Raw genomic sequence first — 20,182 nt, forward strand, 5'->3', positions numbered from 1 at the left:
TTTCGTACCCTGTATTATGTTTAAGGTCTTCGTTTTTTCCCATACCTAAGTACCTGGAATTTAACACTGTTAAACCATATAATTTTCTCCTGCCCAATCGAAAACTATTAATATCAGCTTGTGGTTTTTCAATATCTTCTACAGAAGTAATTTATATATTGATGTTTGTGTCATCTGCAGAGGATGATACGAAGCTGTGATTTGTATTTTTGCCAATATCTGATATGAGAACAAGAAAAAGCAGTGGTGCAAGAACTGTACCCTGAGGTACAGAGCTTCCCCCTTGTGCTTGGACTTTTATTTTGACTTACTCTGCATCCTGTGTGACAGGAAACATTATCCATCGTCCTACTTTACCTGTTGTTCCCACTGACCTCATTTTAAGGGCTATCACTACATGGTCGCATTTACCAAATACCTTTGCCAAGTCCGTGTATAACACCTCTGCATTCTAGACGCCCAACCCACAAATATGAAAATGAAGAATTGACGACGAGTTGGTCCGTCCTGGACCATTATCAAGTCCCATAATAAAAAAAAGGTACGAGTTATACTAGGGACTTTATTCATCCTACGATTGGTCTTTAAAATCTTTCCTGCCTCTGTTCTTCACAGACGACACGTTTTTGGCACGGCTCTGATACCCAACCAACCCAACATGAACCTCAGTTCTGGCTTTGTTGCTGTTGACTCTTATGACTCAGTATATACTTTAATGCTCCAACCTTCTTAACAAACGTGACCTGACTTAACCTTTGCTCCTTCTTGCCTCTCTTTTATGTTGCTAGCTCTAACTCTTTGCCATTTGGCCTCCTGCAGGTGTGTCTATTATATTTTAACTTGTACGTTTTGGCATCATATTTATTCAGAATTATATTTTAAATGGGGGCCGGGTTTTTTAGTAGTATATAGATAGGAACCGCCTCGTTTGGCCGGATTGGCCTTCTGACCAAGTTATGCAATGTTCTTGCTTCCAAAGAATCTGGGAATAATGGTGTCAGACATTATGGACTTCCGTCCATCCGTCTTAATGTCGAACGGACATTAAGTCGGACAACCTAATGTTTAGGGTCTTGAAGCAACAACAGCCGGGAAATGCCAGGATAGATTATGCGAGACGTCATCCTCAGGGATGGTACCACATGCTCTGACATTTGAAATCACTTTTCCCGCCTTGAGTACTCTCCTCCCGTTTCAAATTAAGTTATTAACATCTTTATTGACAAAATTTAATTAGAATTTTGCCTAATCTGAGGATTTCAATTATTATATTAATTTAATCAGTCTTATTAAAGTGAGGATAATGCTGGTATTCACTGTCACGCAGGACAGAGGGTCATACATAAGACAATGGGTCTAAACTGTAGGCTGAAGCACATATATATCATGGTTACAATCAATGTTTTAATGTATGAATATGTGAAAACAACTTTCTATTGTGCACTGCCACACAAGGGCAGGGATGGGTTCATAAGTGATGCAGCTTAGAAGTAATATAAATAAAAATTGTTCTTCATTCTTTTAAATGGACAAGCAAATTTTGGATAAATTGTTAGGATGTCGTCTAGAACACCTGAGTCAATAAAATAGTTACACAGTTGGTGGTACAAGAGGCCAGGAGGTCTAAAGTCCTTTACGGTTTCACATTCATCAATATAATGTTCTAGTGAATGCATTAAAGGTTAATCACAGAGTTTACAATCTGAATATTCTGGTAGTGGCTCACCTTCAAATAAAAGGAGATTTCTTAAACGAATGGAATACGGAGAACAACCACTCTTGTACTCACCACCTTGTACTCACCATTTAATTCACTTCTATTAGGGAACCACAGTTCGAGATTATCCTTCTAAAGTGTTGAAGGAATATTTTAAATTGACCCACTGGTTTATTAATGGTAGCTGGTGAAGTGTTCCTGGGATTACCGCTCCCTTTCCTGCCCTTACCTAGAGCTCTCCCCCTCCCCCGCCAATTAGGGTGATGCCAATACGTGAGTGTTCATCTCTGCTCCATTACTCTCTATAGTGAACATAAGTGGTATCAGAATTATTCAAGTGCAGGGGCCGGGATCCCTTTACCACTCACTCCTGCCTACACCTCATGTACTCCAGGAATATTATCGTCTCATTGTCCGCGTCTCTCCCGGCACCTCTCTGGTCTATGAGGGTGGTGGCACCGTCCCGAAAAAATTAAAATATAAAAACCACGTACAAAACATAGTCAAATCATAACATAGAACGTAAAGGGAATGTAAAGGATCTGGGTGTACTCATGTCAGAAGACTTTACCTTTAAAGAACACAATAAAGTAGCCGTCACAACTGCAAGAAAAAATGACAGGTTGGATAACAAGAACTTTTCACACTAGAGATGCTATACCGATGATGATACTCTTCAAGACGCTAGTGCTCTCTAGAGTGGAGTACTGCTGCACAATGACAGCCCCTTTCAAAGCTGGAGAAATTGCTGACCTGGAGAGCGTGCAGAGATCCTTTACTGCTAGAATCCACTCAGTAAAACATCTAAACTACTGGGACCGACTAAATTAAGAGCCTAAATCTGTATTTCTTGAGCGCAGGCGGGAGAGATACATAATAATTTACACGTGGAAAATAGTAGAGGGGCTGGTCCCAAACCTGCACACAGAAATAACAGCACATGAGACCAGAAGGCATGGCAGGATGTGCAGAATACCCCCGTTGAAGAACAGAGGTGCAACAGGTACTCAGAGAGAACTATCAACATCAGAGGCCCGAGACTGTTCAACGCGCTTCCACTACACATAAGGGGCATAACTGGTCGACCCCTCACAGTGTTCAAGAGTGAACTGGATAAGCACCTCCAAAGAATACCTGACCAACCAGGCTGTGACTCATACGTCAGGCTGCGAGCAGCCGCGTCCAACAGCCTGGTTGATCAGTCCAGCAACCAGGAGGCCCGGTCGACGACCGGGCCGCGGGGTCGTTAAGCCCCGGAATCACCTCAAGGTCCCTGTGTATGTGCTTTGATACCAGCTAATATATACATACATACCACCTCCTCCCCCCCCCCCACACACTGGCCGCACACTACACTGTCTACACCTGATCAGGTGTGGACAAGGGGGCCCTGGTAGCTGAGTAGACATCGCTCTGGACTCACAGTCCTAGGGTCCGAATTCGATCCCCGGTGATGGCAGAAAAGAAAATGGGCAGTTTTTTCACCCTGATGCCTCTGTTACCTAGCAGTAAATAGGTACCTGGGAGTTAGACAGCTGTTACGGGCTCCCACCGGGGTGAGGGTGGGCCAGCCAGGTCTTGGCCCCGGGGTGAGGGTGGGCCAGCCAGGTCTTGGCCCCGGGGTGAGGGTGGGCCAGCCAGGTCTTGGCCCCGGGGTGAGGGTGGGGCCAGCCAGGTCTTGGCCCCGGGGTGAGGGTGGGGCCAGCCAGGTCTTGGCCCCGGGGTGAGGGTGGGGCCAGCCAGGTCTTGGCCCCGGGGTGAGGGTGGGCCAGCCAGGTCTTGGCCCCGGGGTGAGGGTGGGCCAGCCAGGTCTTGGCCCCGGGGTGAGGGTGGGCCAGCCAGGTCTTGGCCCCGGGGTGAGGGTGGGGCCAGCCAGGTCTTGGCCCCGGGGTGAGGGTGGGGCCAGCCAGGTCTTGGCCCCGGGGTGAGGGTGTGCCAGCCAGGTCTTGGCCCCGGGGTGAAGGTGGGCCAGCCAGGTCTTGGCCCCGGGGTGAGGGTGGGCCAGCGAGGTCTTGGCCCCGGGGTGAGGGTGGGCCAGCCAGGTCTTGGCCCCGGGGTGAGGGTGGGCCAGCCAGGTCTTGGCCCCGGGGTGAGGGTGGGCCAGCCAGGTCTTGGCCCCGGGGTGAGGGTGGGCCAGCCAGGTCTTGGCCCCGGGGTGAGGGTGGGCCAGCCAGGTCTTGGCCCCGGGGTGAGGGTGGGCCAGCCAGGTCTTGGCCCCGGGGTGAGGGTGGGCCAGCCAGGTCTTGGCCCCGGGGTGAGGGTGGGCCAGCCAGGTCTTGGCCCCGGGGTGAGGGTGGGCCAGCCAGGTCTTGGCCCCGGGGTGAGGGTGGGCCAGCCAGGTCTTGGCCCCGGGGTGAGGGTGGGCCAGCCAGGTCTTGGCCCCGGGGTGAGGGTGGGCCAGCCAGGTCTTGGCCCCGGGGTGAGGGTGGGCCAGCCAGGTCTTGGCCCCGGGGTGAGGGTGGGCCAGCCAGGTCTTGGCCCCGGGGTGAGGGTGGGCCAGCCAGGTCTTGGCCCCGGGGTGAGGGTGGGCCAGCCAGGTCTTGGCCCCGGGGTGAGGGTGGGCCAGCCAGGTCTTGGCCCCGGGGTGAGGGTGGGCCAGCCAGGTCTTGGCCCCGGGGTGAGGGTGGGCCAGCCAGGTCTTGGCCCCGGGGTGAGGGTGGGGCAGCTGGGTCTTGGCCCCGGGGTGAGGGTGGGGCAGCTGGGTCTTGGCCCCGGGGTGAGGGTGGGCCATCCAGGTCTTAGGGGGAACTCAATGTGTGAACTTTACCGCCAGGAACTGGGTCACACTCCAACATTACACTAATGAATAACCATCGCCTGCTGCTCAATGACAAACCAATAATCCTTAAGAGATGATCATAGCATCACAAAGCCTGGTGTGTGTAGGCTTCCTGACAGTGTAGGGCAGCAGAGGTGCCCACGAACCTTAACAAACATGTTGGGTCAGAGGAGCTCACCGTGGTGGAACACAAGCGTGGCTCAGAGAAGGTGCCAGCCAGGGGCTTGTGGGTCCTGTGGGTGCTGCTCCAGTCGGAGCCGCTGCTGCAGGCGCGGGGCCGGGGAGGTCCTGGCCAACTCATACTCTCCCCTTCTTCTCGCACCAACACTTCTCACACAACAACGGCCGTTCCTCCAACTCCTCCGCCCAACAGATCACGTGCAAATGTTCACGGGAAATTGGCACCACGTCGCTTATTGCAGCGCACAAAATGTTGGGTAGAGGCGGCGAGTGTGCGGGAGTTGTGGCGGGAGTACTGCCAGTCACCTGTCCTTGTGTGTCCGCCTCGCTCGCACTCTCCCCATCACACGCCACCACCACACTGACACTCCCACTCCTCTCTGGCGGGGGTGTACGCTAAGCAAGGGGGGGGGGACAGGAAGTGACACTGAGATACACAAGGGCTGGGACCCCGGTGGAATGGGGAGGGTGGGGGCTCGGTGGAATGGGGAGGGTAAGGGCACGATGGAATAGGGAGGGTGGGGACACGGACAAAAGGGGCCAGTATGAGGGGGGGGGGGTTGTAACCTCTGGGAAAGGTGCCGGGAGAAGGGACAGAGAGAGTCGGGGAGTGACCAAGAGAGTAAGGGGGGGGGACAAAGTGTGTGCAGCCACAAAGCCTCTCATGTGCACAGTAAATATTTCACTCAAAATGATCTGCTACCAGAAATCTTAGCCAAATATCCCCAGTTTGCTGACTGTAGGTAGTAACTAAGTGATTGTAACCTATCCACCGCTGCCCACTGGATGGGGGGCGGTGTGCAGGACAAACATATCAATCTTGAAAACTTCAGAACTAAGAACTAAGCTAGTCCCATAACTAAGAGGCATGAGTTACGAGGAAAGGCTGCGTGTACTGTACCTCACGTCGCTGAAAAAGAGCAGCTCGGGGAGACATGATCACCACATACAAACTCCTCAAGGTAATTGACAGGGTAGACAAGAATGAAAAAGTTTATTTAACACGGGTGGTACACGCACAAGGGAACACAGGAGGAAGCTGAGTAACCAAATGAGCCACAGACACATTAGAAAGAACTTTTTCAGTGTCAGAGTAGTTAGTAAATGGAATGCACTAGAGAAGTGATGTGGTGGAGGCTGACTCCACACACAGTTTCAAGTGTAGATATGATAAGAGCTCGAAAAGCTCGGGAATCTGTACACCAGTTGATTGACGGTTGAGAGGCGGGACCAAAGAGCCAAAGCTCAACCCCCGCAAGTACAACTAGGCGAGTACACGCGCACGCGCACACGTACGCCCGCGCGCGCTTACGCGTGCGTGCATATATATATATATATATATATATATATATATATATATATATATATATATATATATATATATATATATATATATATATATATATATATATATATATGTATGTGTGTGTGGGGGGGGGATGATTTACTAGTTAGTAACAGTTGAATGATAGACAGTTGAGAGGCGGGTAGAAAGAGCAGAGCTCAACCCCCACAAGCACAACTAGGTGAATACACACATGGAAAGAATCCTTTTCTAAGCTTGCCGAGTAAGCCGGAAGACTCAAACAGAAAACGGAACAGTACGTCACTTTTGTGAGTCTATTTCATTTCAAATTACGTCCAAATTTGGCCATAGTGCGCATACGAGCCAAAAGTGACGTTTTTAAGACGGGTTCTACAGTGAGTGGGAGTCAGATGGGTGCCATAGCATAAACCAAATACAGTATATGGTTTGTAAAGTGGAATTAGAGCCAACCATGTTGACCAGACCACACACTAGAAGGTGAAGGGACGACGACGAAACGGGGTCGTCCCTTCACCTTCTAGTGTGTGGTCTGGTCATCATACTTCAGCCACGTTATTGTGACTCATCGCCTGCAGAGCCAAGCACACCTGGTTGATGGGGTTCTGGGAGTAGTTCTACTCCCCAAGCCCGGCATGAGGCCAGGCTTGACTTGTGAGAGTTTGGTCCACCAGGCTATTGCTTGGAGCGGCCCGCAGGCCCACATACCCACCACAGCCCGGTTGGTCCGGCACTTCTTTAAGAAAACAATGTAGTTTTCTCTTGAAGATGTTCACGGTTGTTCCGGCAATATTTCTTATACTCGTTGTAATTTCGATTGATCATGGTCATCACTATGATCACTTGTGATCAGTGATTGATCCCCCCAAAGTGGGCAGTACCGCGTAGAAAATTATTTCAATTTTGATTGACACCAGAAGGACAGGATAAGATGGTATTTTGGTGGAGGAGGAGGAGCCTGCTGTCTGTCATGTATGGTCATGTCTGCCGTCAAGGGAAGTCGGGAGTCACCACCATATTCACCTGTGTTGTGCTTAGTGGGCGAGCTGGTGGTAGGCACCTCTCTCTAGGTCATCAATAAGGTGTACACAGTCACTTAAAATATAACATAGAGCTTCTTAGAACCCAAATTTATAGAGGTTCACATTACACTGTTCGTCTCAGTGGGAGTAGGCTCTTAACACCTAAATTTTGTTTACCTGTCCCTCCCCTTTCCCATATCTATCTATCTATCTCTCTCTCTCTTTACGCCCAATCCCCGCCCACCAAAGTGTGACACCCACTCCCCCAATCATCACACATCATTCCCCAGTCCATCCTCCGAACAGACAGTACGCTTTAATACTAAATGTAATAAGTACATTCCTGACTATAAGCATAGGACATAAACACAATCGCCAGCATCGCACCTCTCTCGTAACAAGGAATGAAATAAAACATTGTGAATATTAGAGTTTACCTGAAAACCTGTATAGAAAACCACGACCAGAGACGACCTTGGGAGTGTGGGAGGACAAGCTTGTAAAAAGCATTTTATTGCTTCTTAATTACAATTAGTACTTAACCTATAGCTATATTGGTATTACAATTTTATAAAACTAATAAAACAAAACTAGTCTTTCAATATATTACAAACTCAGGATATTTTCAAATTTTTTATATAATCTGTTTAATTGTTAATTTATTGTTTAATAAAACTGAAAAAGAAATTCTTTATATTTAAAACTTGTGTATATAGAATTGAACACGAAAACTTTAACCTAAAAATTTTGAGTGTATTATCAGAAAATTAGGAGAATATACTGAGAGGTAAATGTAAGAGCACAATTAAGTGTATTTATGTACTTTGCAAACAGTCAGGAATGTACTTATTACATTTAGTATTAAAACGTACTGTCTATTTGGAGGCAGGGTTGCACCTCCACCCAGGCACCAACCTCCCGCTCCATCTCCCAGCACTCGACTGAATGGCAGAGCGACGGTGTTGCTTCACGCAGGTCAGCGTTCAATCCCCGACCGTTCAAAGTGGTTGGGCATCATTCCTTTCCCCCGTCCCATCCCAAATTTTTATCCTGACCCCCTTCCCCAGTGTGTGTGTATTATATTATATATATATAATATATATATATATATATTATATATATATATATATATATATATATATATATATATATATATATATATATATATATATATATATTATGAGTGTCAGACCACGAATACATCGACTCTTCTGAAGATGTATTATTAAATACGAAATACTTAAGGAAATTCCTGTTTCAATTCTTCCTTCGTGGTCTGACACTGTCACTTTTTCATCACATGTTAATTTTCGTGATTTTACACACACACACACACACACTTTACACTGAGGGGGCGCTTTACACTGCCTACGTGAGACCCGTCTTAGAGTATGCCGCGCCATCATGGAGCCCCCACCTGAAGAAACACATAAAGAAACTGGAGAAGGTTCAGAGGTTTGCGACGAGGCTTGTCCCAGAGCTACGAGGGATGGGATATGAAGAGCGGCTGAAGGAACTGAACCTTACGACACTAGAGAAAAGAAGGGAGAGAGGAGATATGATAGGGACATATAAAATACTCAGGGGAATTGACAAAGTGGAAATAGATCAAATGTTCACACGTAATAATAACAGAACGAGGGGACATGGGTGGAAACTGGAAACTCAGATGAGTCACAGAGATGTTAGGAAGTTTTCTTTTAGCGTGAGAGTAGTAGAAAAATGGAATGCACTTGGGGAACAGGTTGTGGAAGCAAATACTATTCATACTTTTAAAACTAGGTATGATAGGGAAATGGGACAGGAGTCATTGCTGTAAACAACCGATAGCTAGAAAGGCGGGATCCAAGAGTCAATGCTCGATCCTGCAAGCACATATAGGTGAGTACATATAGGTGAGTACACACACACACACACACACACACACACACACATTATTACATCACGCAGAAGTGCAAGGACGCAGCAAACAAGTTTGTCCCAGTCCAAAAGGAAAACAGAGAAATGAAGATGAGAAACCCATGGTTTAATCAAAGATGTAGGCTAGCTAAGCAGCAAAGTAAAAGGGCATGGAGAAACTATAGGAATAACAGGACACTGGAGAGCAGAGAAAGATACCAGAATGCCAGGAATGAATATGTCAGGATGAGAAGAGAGGCAGAAAGACAATACGAAAATGACATCGCAAGCAAGGCAAAGACTCAGCCTAAATTGTTGCATAGCCACATTAGGAGAAAAACAACAGTAAAGGAACAGGTTATGAGATTAAGGATAGGGGCGGAAGGATTCACTACAAATGACAAGGAAGTGTGTGAGGAATTGAATAAGAAATTCCAGGAGGTCTTCACCTTAGAACAAGGAGAAATTCCAGAGGTAAGTGAGGGAATAGCTAACCAGGAACCACTGGAAGAGTTTGAGATTACCAGTGGGGAAGTAAGGAAGTGTTTACTAGAGTTGGACGTGACGAAGGCTATAGGCCCAGATGGAATCTCCCCTTGGGTTCTAAAGGAAGGAGCAAGAGAACTGAGCCTACCACTCTCCATAGTGTATAACAAATCACTGGCAACAGGGGAACTGCCAGATACTTGGAAAGCAGCTAACGTAGTCCCGATATACAAGAAAGGGGATAGACAGGAGGCACTGAACTACAGGCCAGTGTCCCTAACCTGCATACCATGCAAGCTGATGGAGAAGATTGTGCGAAAAAAACTAGTGGAGCATCTGGAGCGAAGGAACTTTGTAACACAGCATCAACATGGGTTCAGGGATGGCAGGTCCTGCCTCACAGGGTTACTTGAATTCTACGACCAGGCAACAAAAATAAGGCAAGAAAGAGAAGGGTGGGCAGACTGCATATTTTTGGATTGTCAGAAAGCCTTTGATACAGTGCCACACAAGAGGCTAGTGCGAAAGTTGGAGATGCAGGCTGGAGTGAGAGGGAAGGTACTCCGGTGGATAGAGGAATACCTAAGCAACAGGAGACAACGAGTCTGTGTGAGGGGTGAGGTCTCAGATTGGCGAGACGTCACAAGTGGAGTCCCGCAGGGGTCAGTCCTTGGACCTATACTGTTTCTGGTATATGTAAATGATCTCCCAGAGGGTATAGATTCGTTCCTCTCAATGTTTGCCGACGATGCAAAAATTATGAGGAGGATTGAAACAGAGGATGATAGTAGGAGGCTACAAGATGACCTGGATAGACTGAGTGAATGGTCCAACAAATGGCTGTTGAAGTTCAACCCGAGTAAATGCAAAGTAATGAAACTAGGCAGTGGAAACAGGAGGCCAGGCACAGGATACAGAATAGGAGATGAAGTACTTAATGAAACAGACAGAGAGAAAGATCTAGGAGTTGATATCACACCAAACCTGTCTCCTGAAGCCCACATAAAGAGAATAACGTCTGCGGCATATGCGAGGCTGGCTAACATCAGAACGGCGTTCAGGAACCTGTGTAAGGAATCATTCAGAATCTTGTACACCACATATGTAAGACCAATCCTGGAGTATGCGGCCCCAGCATGGAGCCCGTACCTTGTCAAGCACAAGACGAAGCTGGAAAAAGTCCAAAGGTATGCTACTAGACTAGTCCCAGAACTAAGAGGCATGAGTTATGAGGAAAGGCTGCGGGAAATGCACCTCACGACACTGGAAGACAGAAGAGTAAGGGGGGACATGATCACAACCTACAAAATCCTCAGGGGAATCGACCGGGTAAACAAGGACGAACTTTTCAACACTGGTGGGACGCGAACAAGGGGACACAGGTGGAAGCTGAGTACCCAAATGAGCCACAGAGACGTTAGAAAGAACTTTTTCAGTGTCAGAGTAGTTAGCAAATGGAATGCATTAGGAAGTGATGTGGTGGAGGCTGACTCCATTCACAGTTTCAAATGTAGATATGATAGAGCCCAATAGGCTCAGGAATCTGTACACCAGTTGATTGACGGTTGAGAGGCGGGACCAAAGAGCCAGAGCTCAACCCCCGCAAGCACAATTAGGTAAGTAATTAGGTAAGTACACACACAGAAAAATCGGATTCGGTACACAACTCAACCTCCGCAAGCACAAATAGGTGAGTACACACACACACGCACTAATTATATATATATATATATATAATATATATATATATATAATATATATATATATATAATATATATATATATATATATATATATATATATATGTCGTACCTAATAGCCAGAACGCACTTCTCAGCCTACTATGCATGGCCCGATTTGCCTAATAAGCCAAGTTTTCATGAATTAATTGTTTTTCGACTACCTAACCTACCTAACCTAACCTAACTTTTTCTGCTACCGAACCTAACCTAACCTATAAAGATAGGTTAGGTTAGGTAGGGTTGGTTTGGTTCGGTCATATATCTACGTTAATTTTAACTCCAATAAAAAAAAGTTAACCTCATACATAATGAAATGGGTAGCTTTATCATTTCATAAGAAAAAATGAGAAAATATATTAATTTAGGAAAACTTGGCTTATTAAGCAAATCGGGCCTTGCATAGTAGGCTGAGAAGTGCGTTCTGGCTACTAGTACGACATATATATATATGGAGACACCAAAAACATAGGTGAAGGTGAGGGACAAGATGACCTAATTAAGGAGATGATCCTTCGCATGTGGGAGGGGGGGGGGAATTCAGAGAAGAACTGAGAGTAATGAGGGAGACACAGTAACCAACCTACAGGATGACCTGAAGGCCACAAAAGAGGAGATAAAAAGTATGAAAGGATATCCTACTCAGTACCAGACACTAACCATCCCTCAGGAAGCTGGCAATGTATCTGTAGAAGGGACTTCTACAGCACAAGCCTCATTTGCAGATATGATTAGAAAGAGCCCTGAAGATGTCAGCATGAAAAGAAAGCTGCCATGAAAGTAGCTACGTCTCAGGAAGCAGCAAGAAGTACTAGCCAGCTGATAGAGAAAAAACAAGAGCAGTAGTCATCGTATGTATTAAGAAACAAGCAGGGGCCCAGTTGAGTGGAGTGGAGATGTAAGGAGAAAGTTGTAGTGACAGATCTTGAAAAGGGTACAGATGGTGAGGGTTGAACAATATATAGAAAGGGTTTTCAGGCTTGGCCTGTACAACAAGAACAGAGACCAGTTGATAAAGGTGGTATTCACGAACGAGAGCACAAAAGAGGACCGTCTAGCAAGAGAAACCAACTATTACATGTAACGAATTTCATAATGTTCGATCCTTCAGAGGCATATGAAAAGGGAGGAGATAATAAGGGCAGCAGACGCAAAGGAGTGCAATGAGAGAGAAGGAAATCAGGGAACCACAGTCCTGAACACTACAATTCCAGCAAGGAGTGGGGAACCCTCCACAAGCAGTTCAGCAGCCCCAGTGATAGGAGCATCATACCCCCCCCCCCCACCTTCCACCCAAAAGAAGTCCTACCTGCCCCCCCCCCCTCCTACCAGCGCCCCCTATGTGCCCACCCAGTCGACCCTTCCCCCTCTTCCCATGACCTCCCTTCTCCTCCACCTCCCAAGCCCTCCCTTCCCCCCACCCCCTGAACCATGTCCCACCCCCAACATATTCAGAGCCCATATATGTTAAGTATCGCACAGCACAGCATCACCACTCATGCAGCCCAGTCCATGGAGCAAGAGTAGAAGTAACTGAGGGTAGACAGAAGAAAATGAGCTTCAAAGTGATTTACACAAACATAGATGGAATTACAAATAAAATAAGTGAACTTATAGAAAGGTCACAAGAAGAAAACCCTTCTTCTTGAGGTTATCTTGAGATGATTTCGGGTCTTTAGTGTCCCTACTAAACAGCTCCGAAATCATCTCAAGATAACCTCAAGAGATAACCTCCCCGCGGCCCGGTCCTCGACCAGGCCTCCACCCCCAGGAAGCAGCCCATGACAGCTGACTAACACCCAGGTACCTATTTTACTGCTAGGCAACAGGGGCATAGGGTGAAAGAAACTCATTGCCCATTGTTTCTCGCCGGCGCCCGGGATCGAACCCGGGACCACAGGATCACAAGTCCAGCGTGCTGTCCGCTTGGCCGACCGGCTCCCTGATGTGATAGCACTCACAGAAACGAAACTCCCAGGCATCATAACAGTGTTTCCACAGGACTACTATATAGTAAGGAAAGAGAAGGAGGGAAGAGGAGTGGCAGCGACTCTGCTTAATACATAAGGAAAGTCAAATCAGAACCCCCAAGAGGTGAGTGACTGCAGTGTCCTCACATTTAAGTATCTGGTGGAAGTAGGATTAACCCATCCAAGGGAAAAAACGAAAAGTAAAAGGCTGAAATATCGAAGAGGAAACTATGATGAGATATAGAAAGTTTCTAACAGGAACATTGGAGATAGAACTCATGGAAAGTCTGTACAAGGAATAATGGACTCCATCACCCAGAAGTGTCAGGAGGCAGAAAACAGGTTTATCCCGGCCCAGAAAGAAAAAACCGAAAAGCAAAAGGGAAATCTGTGGTTCAATCAGGCATGTAAGGAAGCAAAGCAGCTAAGCACAAGGGCATGGAGATACTACAGAAATAACAGGATACTAGATAGCAGAGAGATACCAGATGGCCAGAAATGGGAAGGCCACTACCTACAAAAAGAAATACCTCAGTGTGAGGAGAGAAGAAGAGTTTGAAAATGACATAGCAAATAAAGCCAAGACCCAACCAAAAAAGCTATACAGCCACATCAGGAGGAAAACAACAGTAAAAGAACAGATGATGAAACTGAAGAAGGGAAAGGATGGGTACACAGAGAATGACAAAGAGGTGTGTGACGTACGCAAGAGATTCCAGGTCATCACAATAGAGCAAGGAAAGTCCCTGTACTAAGAGGGGTGGCGATAAACCAAGCAGACTTGGAAGATATTGAGATTACCAGAGATGAGGTTAGGAGGTATCTGCTCGTTCTAAAAGTGACTAGGCTGTTGGACCTGATGGAATCTCACCATGTCTGTTAACAGAGGGGGCAGAAGCACTTTGCATGCCACTATCTATGGTCTATAACAAGTCACTGGAAACAGGAGGCCTACCAGAGAGTTGGAAGACAGCATACATAGTTTCAATCTACAAAAAAGAGGTATAGGCAGGAGGCCGTAAACTACAGGCTGGTGTCCTTAACTTGTATACCATACAATGTGATGGAAGGGAAGGAAACTATCAGGGAGAAAGCACCAAGCCATTACGACTATATAGCACTTGGAAGGGGTCAGGATAAGGATTTGGGATGAGATGGGGGGGGGGAAGGAATGGCGCCCAATCACTTTGACAGTCAGGGATTGAACGCCGACCTGCATGAAGCGAGACCGTCGCTCTACCGTCCAGCCCAAGTGCTAAGGGAGAGTGCTGGGAGATGGAGGTTGTTCCGGCAATATTTCTTATACTCGCAGAGGGGGCAGTGGCCCTCTGAACAACCGCGGACCTCTGATGTTTATACAGTGTTCTCTGTTCCTTTGGCACCCCTGTTCTTCACTGGTTCTATTCTGCATTTTCTTCCGTATCTTTCACTCCAGTTTGTTATTTTACTGTGTAGGTTTCGTACCTGGCCCTCCAGTATTTTCCATGTGTATATTATTCGATATCTCTCTCGTCTCCTGTACATTTGGAGAGCTTTGAGACGATCCCAAAAATTTAGGTGCTTTATCACGTCTATGTATGCCGTATATGTTCTCTGTATTCCCTCTTATTTCAGCACTCTCTCCTGCTCTGAAGGGAGGAAATGAGCACTGAGCAGTACTCAAAACGGGACAGTACATCATTAGTAGACGTCCATCAATGATGTATTGTCCCGTCTTGAGTACTGCTCACTACTCACTTCCCCCTTCAGAGAAGGAGAGATTGCTGAAATAGAGGGAATACAGAGAACATATACGGCTTACACAGATGCGATAAAGCACAAGTAATTTGTATAGTACAACCATTGTGATGGGATCCCTGGATTTGAAAGTTCTCGTAATCCATCCTATCATTTTTCGGGCTGACGCAATATTAATTAGGGTTATGCTCCCTAAACGTTAGGTCGTCAGACATCATTATTCCCAGATCCTTTACATGCCGCTTTCCGGGTGATCGTCCTTACATATTCCATTTGTTTCCCCGATATTCCCATGTTTACAGGTATCCCATTTATAATATTAACAGGGTTTGAGTCCTTGTTTTGTTTCTTTCCCTTTGCCAGAGACCGCGCTCTGCTCCGGCGCCACCCCCCCCCCCCCCACCCCAGATAACGCCCAGGCACCAACGCCGAGGCACCAACGCCGAGGCACCAACGCCCAGGCACCAACGCCGAGGCACCAACGCCCAGGCACCAACGCCCAGGCACCAACGCCCAGGCACCAACGCCCAGGCACCAACGCCCAGGCACCAACGCCGACCATAAAAAAAGGTGAACGCCGCCTGCTGTTCAGCAACAAGCCGCCCGGGCCAGTGATCACCACCGGTGCTGGAGGCAGACTATACACACAAATTCAAATGCAGATGTGACTGACCCCAATATACCCAGGAATCTATACGCCAGTTGATTGGCGGCTGAGAGGCGAGGGCGAAGAGCCGAAGCTCAACCCCCGCAACCACAACAAGGCGAGTACTTACCCACCAAGAGACAGGCGCCGCCAGAACATCGCTGACAAACACCACTCACCTGGAAGACAAAAAATAAAGCGTTAACAAAGCTGAGAGTTTCCAGGTAGATACAACACAGACCAAGAGTACAGGGGAGGGGGGCCCTTTGGGGGGGGGGGGAAGAGGGGGGCATTGTAGGGGGGGAGAAAGGGGGCGCTGTGGGGGGGGGGGGACAAGATTAAGAGGCTTCGTATGAACTCCAGTAACTCACCCCGACAGGTATACCACACCACGTTGATATAATCTAGGCAAATCTAATTTTGGAGAGGGGAGGGACACATGAGAGTGAGGGGGGACATATGAGAGGGAGGGGGATATATGAGAAGGACGGGGAAGGTACGGGGGGGGGGTGATGCAGGGGAGGGGATGGAGGGAGTGGGGAGGGGATGGAGGGAGGGGGGAGGGGATGGAGGGAGGGGGGAGGGGATGGAGGGAGGGGGGAGGGGATGGAGGGAGGGGGGAGGGGATGGAGGGAGGGGGAGGGGATGTAGGGAGGGGGGAGGGGATGGAGGGAGGGGGGAGGGGATGGAGGGAGGGGGGAGGGGATGGAGGGAGGGGGGTGGGGGAAGGGGAAGTGGGGGGAAGGTCCCTGCAACAAACCCCAACTCTCAGAGAATGTGGTCACCAACACGGAGGTGGCCACATCAGCACCAAGCTAACTTACCATGAAGTAATTTCGGGGCTTAGCGTCCCCGCGGCCCGGTCGTCGACGAAGCGTCCTCGTTGCTGGACTGGTCGATCAGGCCGTTGGACGCGGCTGCTCGCAGCCTGACGTATGAATCAAAGCCTGGTTGATCAGGTATCCTTTGAAGGTGTTTATCAAGTTCTCTCTTGAACACTGTGAGGGGTCTGCCAGTTATGCCCCTTATGTGGCAACCCGTTCTCGCAAATTCGTAAAGTCAATATTGACTTTTTAACTACGTGCATAGGTGATATACTAAACATAATAGATACCCTTAAAAAGATTCATAGAAAACACCGACCTTACCTAACCTTGTTAGTATCTTAAGATAAGCATCTTATTGCTTCGTAATTACAATTATTACTTAACCTATACCTATTATAGGTTAGGTAATAATTGTAATTACGAAGCAATAAAATGCTTATCTTAGCATACTAAGTAGGTTAGGTAAAATCGGTGTTTTCTATGAAGCTTTTCAAGGGAAACTATTATGTTAAGTATGTCACCTATGCACATATTTAATAAGTCAATATTGACTTATTAAATTTGCGAGAACGGGTTGTATGTGTAGTGGAAGCGTGTTGAACAGTCTCGGGCCTCTGATGTTGATAGTTCTCTCTCAGAGTACCTGTTGCACCTCTGCTCTTCAACGGGGGTATTCTGCACATCCTGCCATGACTTCTGGTCTCATGTGATGTTATTTCTGTGCGCAGGTTTGGGACCAGCCCCTCTACTATTTTCCACGTGTAAATTATGTATGTCTCCCGCCTGCGCTCGAGAGAAAAGATTTAGGCATTTTAGTCGGTCCCAGTAGTTTAGATGTTTTATTGAGTGGATTCTAGCAGTAAAGGATCTCTGCACGCTCTCCAGGTCAGCAATTTCTCCAGCTGTGAAAGGGGCGGTCATTGTGCAGCAGTACTCCACTCTAGAGAGCACTAGCGTCTTGAATATTATCATCACTGGTACAGCATCTCTAGTGTGAAAAGTTCTTGTTATCCAACCTGTCATTTTTCTTGCAGTTGTGACGGCTACTTTATTGTGTTCTTTAAAGGTAAGGTCTTCCGACATGAGTACACCCAGATCCTTTACATTGCCTTTTCGTTCTATGTTATGATTTGCCTGAGTTTTGTACTTGGTTTCTGTTTTTATATTTTCATTTTTTTTTCCGTAGCGCATGAGCTGGAACTTATCCTCGTTAAACACCATATTATTTTCTGTAGCCCATAGAAAGACCTGATCTACATCTGACTGGAGGTTCGCCGTGTCCTCTATGTTGCCTAGTCTCATGAAGATCCTAGTGTCATCTGCAAAGGATGATACAGTGCTATAGGTTGTGTTCTTGTCTATGTCCGAAATGAGGATGAGAAAAAGTACTGGAGCAAGCACAGTACCCTGGGGGACTATGCTCTTCACGGTTGATGGGCTGGATTTTATTTTGTTGACTATTACACATTTGGTTCTATTAGTCAGGAAATTGTAGATCCATCTGCCTTTATTCCAGTAATTCCTTTGAATGCATTTTATGTGCAATAACACCATGGTCACATTTATCAAAGGCTTTTGCAAAATCTGTGTAAATTACATCAACGTTTTGTTTGTCTTTCATGGCATCTAATGCCATGTCATAGTGGTCCAGCAACTGGTTGATACCTGGTTGATGGGGTTCTGGGAGTTGTTCTACTCCCCAAGCCCGGCCCGAGGCCAGGCTTGACTTGTGAGAGTTTGGCCCAACAAGCTGTTGCTTGGAGCGGCCCGCAGGCCCACATACCCACCACAGCCTGGTTGGTCCGGAACTCCTTGGAGGAATAAATCTAGTTTCCTCTTGAAGATGTCCACGGTTGTTCCAGCAATATTTCTTATGCTTGCTGGGAGGGTGTTGAACAACCGCGGACCTCTGATGTTTATACAGTGTTCTCTGATTGTGCCTATGGCACCTCTGCTCTTCACTGGTTCTATTCTGCATTTTCTTCCATATCGTTCACTCCAGTACGTTGTTATTTTACTGTGTAGATTTGGTACTTGGCCCTCCAGTATCTTCCAGGTGTATATTATTTGATAACTCTCTCGTCTTCTTTCTAGTGAGTACATTTGGAGGGCTTTGAGACGATCCCAATAATTTAGGTGCTTTATCGCGTCTATGCGTGCCCTATATGTTCTCTGTATTCCCTCTATTTCAGCAATCTCTCCTGCTCTGAAGGGGTAAGTGAGTACTGAGCAGTACTCAAGACGGGACAACACAAGTGACTTGAAGAGTACAACCATTGTGATGGGATCCCTGGATTTGAAAGTTCTCGTAATCCATCCTATCATTTTTCTGGCTGTCGCAATATTTGCTTGGTTATGCTCCCTAAACGTTAGGTCGTCAGACATTATTATTCCCAAATTCTTTACATGCTGTTTTCCTACTATGGGTACATTTGATTGTGTTTTATACCCTGTATTATGTTTAAGGTTCTCATTTTTACCGTACCTGAGTACCTGGAATTTATCACTGTTAAACATCATATTATTTTCTGATGCCCAATCGAAAACTTTATTAATATCAGCTTGAAGTTTTTTCAATGCCTTCAGCAGAGGTAATTTTCATACTGATTTTTGTGTCATCTGCAAAGGATGATACGAAGCTGTGACTTGTATTTTTGTCTATATCTGATATGAAAATAAGGAAAAACAGCGGTGCAAGGACTGTACCCTGAGGTACAGAGCTTTTAACTGCACTTGGACTAGATTTTATATTGTTGACCGTTACTCGCTGAGTCCTGTTTGACAGAAAACCGAGTATCCAGCGTCCTACTTTACCGGTTATTCCCATTGACTTCATTTTGTGTGCTATCACGCCATGGTCACATTTATTGAAAGCCTTTGCGAAGTCCGTGTATATCACATCAGCATTCTGTTTTTCCTCTAATGCCTCAGTGACTTTGTCGTAGTGCTCAAGTAGCTGTGAGAGGCACAATCTTCCCGCTCGAAATCCATGTTGGCCTGGGTTGTGAAGGTCATTGGTCTCCTTGAAACTGGTGACATGACTCCTGGTCACTCTCTCAAATACTTTCATTATGTGCGACGTTAGTGCAACTGGTCTATAATTCTTTGCCAATGCTTTGCTCCCTCCCTTGTGTAGAGGGGCTATGTCTGCTGCTTTATGGCATCTGGTATCTCCCCCGTGTCCAAGCTCTTCCTCCACACTATACTGAGTGCCTGTGCTACCGGCACTTTGCATTTCTTTATAAATATTGAATTCCATGAGTCTGGACCTGGGGCCGAGTGCATGGGCATGTTTTCAATTTCTCTTTCAAAGTTTAGTGCTGTAACACGGGGAGGGTGTTCTCGAATTATCTTTCCTCCTTTTTCTCCCTCTACCCGTATTCTTACTTTTTATTCTCTACAAGGGACTCCAAAACTTTTACTAAAGCCAACTCCACGCCACGTGATCCTAAGACGATTGACCGACCTAGGATTCTATAACCCGTATGACGTGACATAGGCTTTGAGCAAAACTCTAGAGTCGCCTCAGCCGCCACCACCAGACCAGTAACACTAAGCAATGATCGAGGTCTGGATCGATCATACTAATTAATCAACCTTGGGGCTTGATCCCCCTACAACCGGTACCCTTTAAGATCTTAAGTGTGGAATTAATTAAACGGGAATGATGACTTCCGATTTGGTGTTAGAATCGGCGCCCAATCCAACTCTGCCTCGTGTGGACCACGTGACCAGGACAAGTTCACATAAATAGAACATACACATGGAAATAATAAAAATGCAAATTATTAACTAATTAAATTATTAAAAGAAAAACTAAAACAAAATCTAAATAGTTATCACTCCCTACTTGACCT

At 46.7% G+C, this 20,182-nt stretch overlaps 1 protein-coding gene across 14 annotated transcripts in view; it reads right to left on the minus strand.

The window, feature by feature from the left end:
* The window catches only part of numb (NUMB endocytic adaptor protein), a 586,620-nt gene that overhangs the window by 115,762 nt on the left and 450,676 nt on the right, over positions 1-20,182 (minus strand). For 2 of the 14 annotated variants that reach the window (XM_045760088.2, XM_045760089.2), the window contains exon 1: positions 4,675-5,039. The exons of 8 other annotated variants lie outside the window; for them this stretch is intronic. In XM_045760088.2, coding sequence (XP_045616044.1) covers positions 4,675-4,797 — 123 coding nt within the window. In that variant the 5' untranslated portion in view covers positions 4,798-5,039. Of the gene's footprint in view, positions 1-4,674; positions 5,059-20,182 lie in introns of those variants that run through there. 4 more of the 14 variants (XM_069309833.1, XM_069309834.1, XM_069309835.1 and 1 more) reach the window with 4 other exon arrangements.

Source organism: Procambarus clarkii, chromosome 66, assembly GCF_040958095.1.
Source record: "Procambarus clarkii isolate CNS0578487 chromosome 66, FALCON_Pclarkii_2.0, whole genome shotgun sequence".
NCBI classification, from domain to species: Eukaryota; Metazoa; Arthropoda; class Malacostraca; order Decapoda; family Cambaridae; genus Procambarus; species Procambarus clarkii.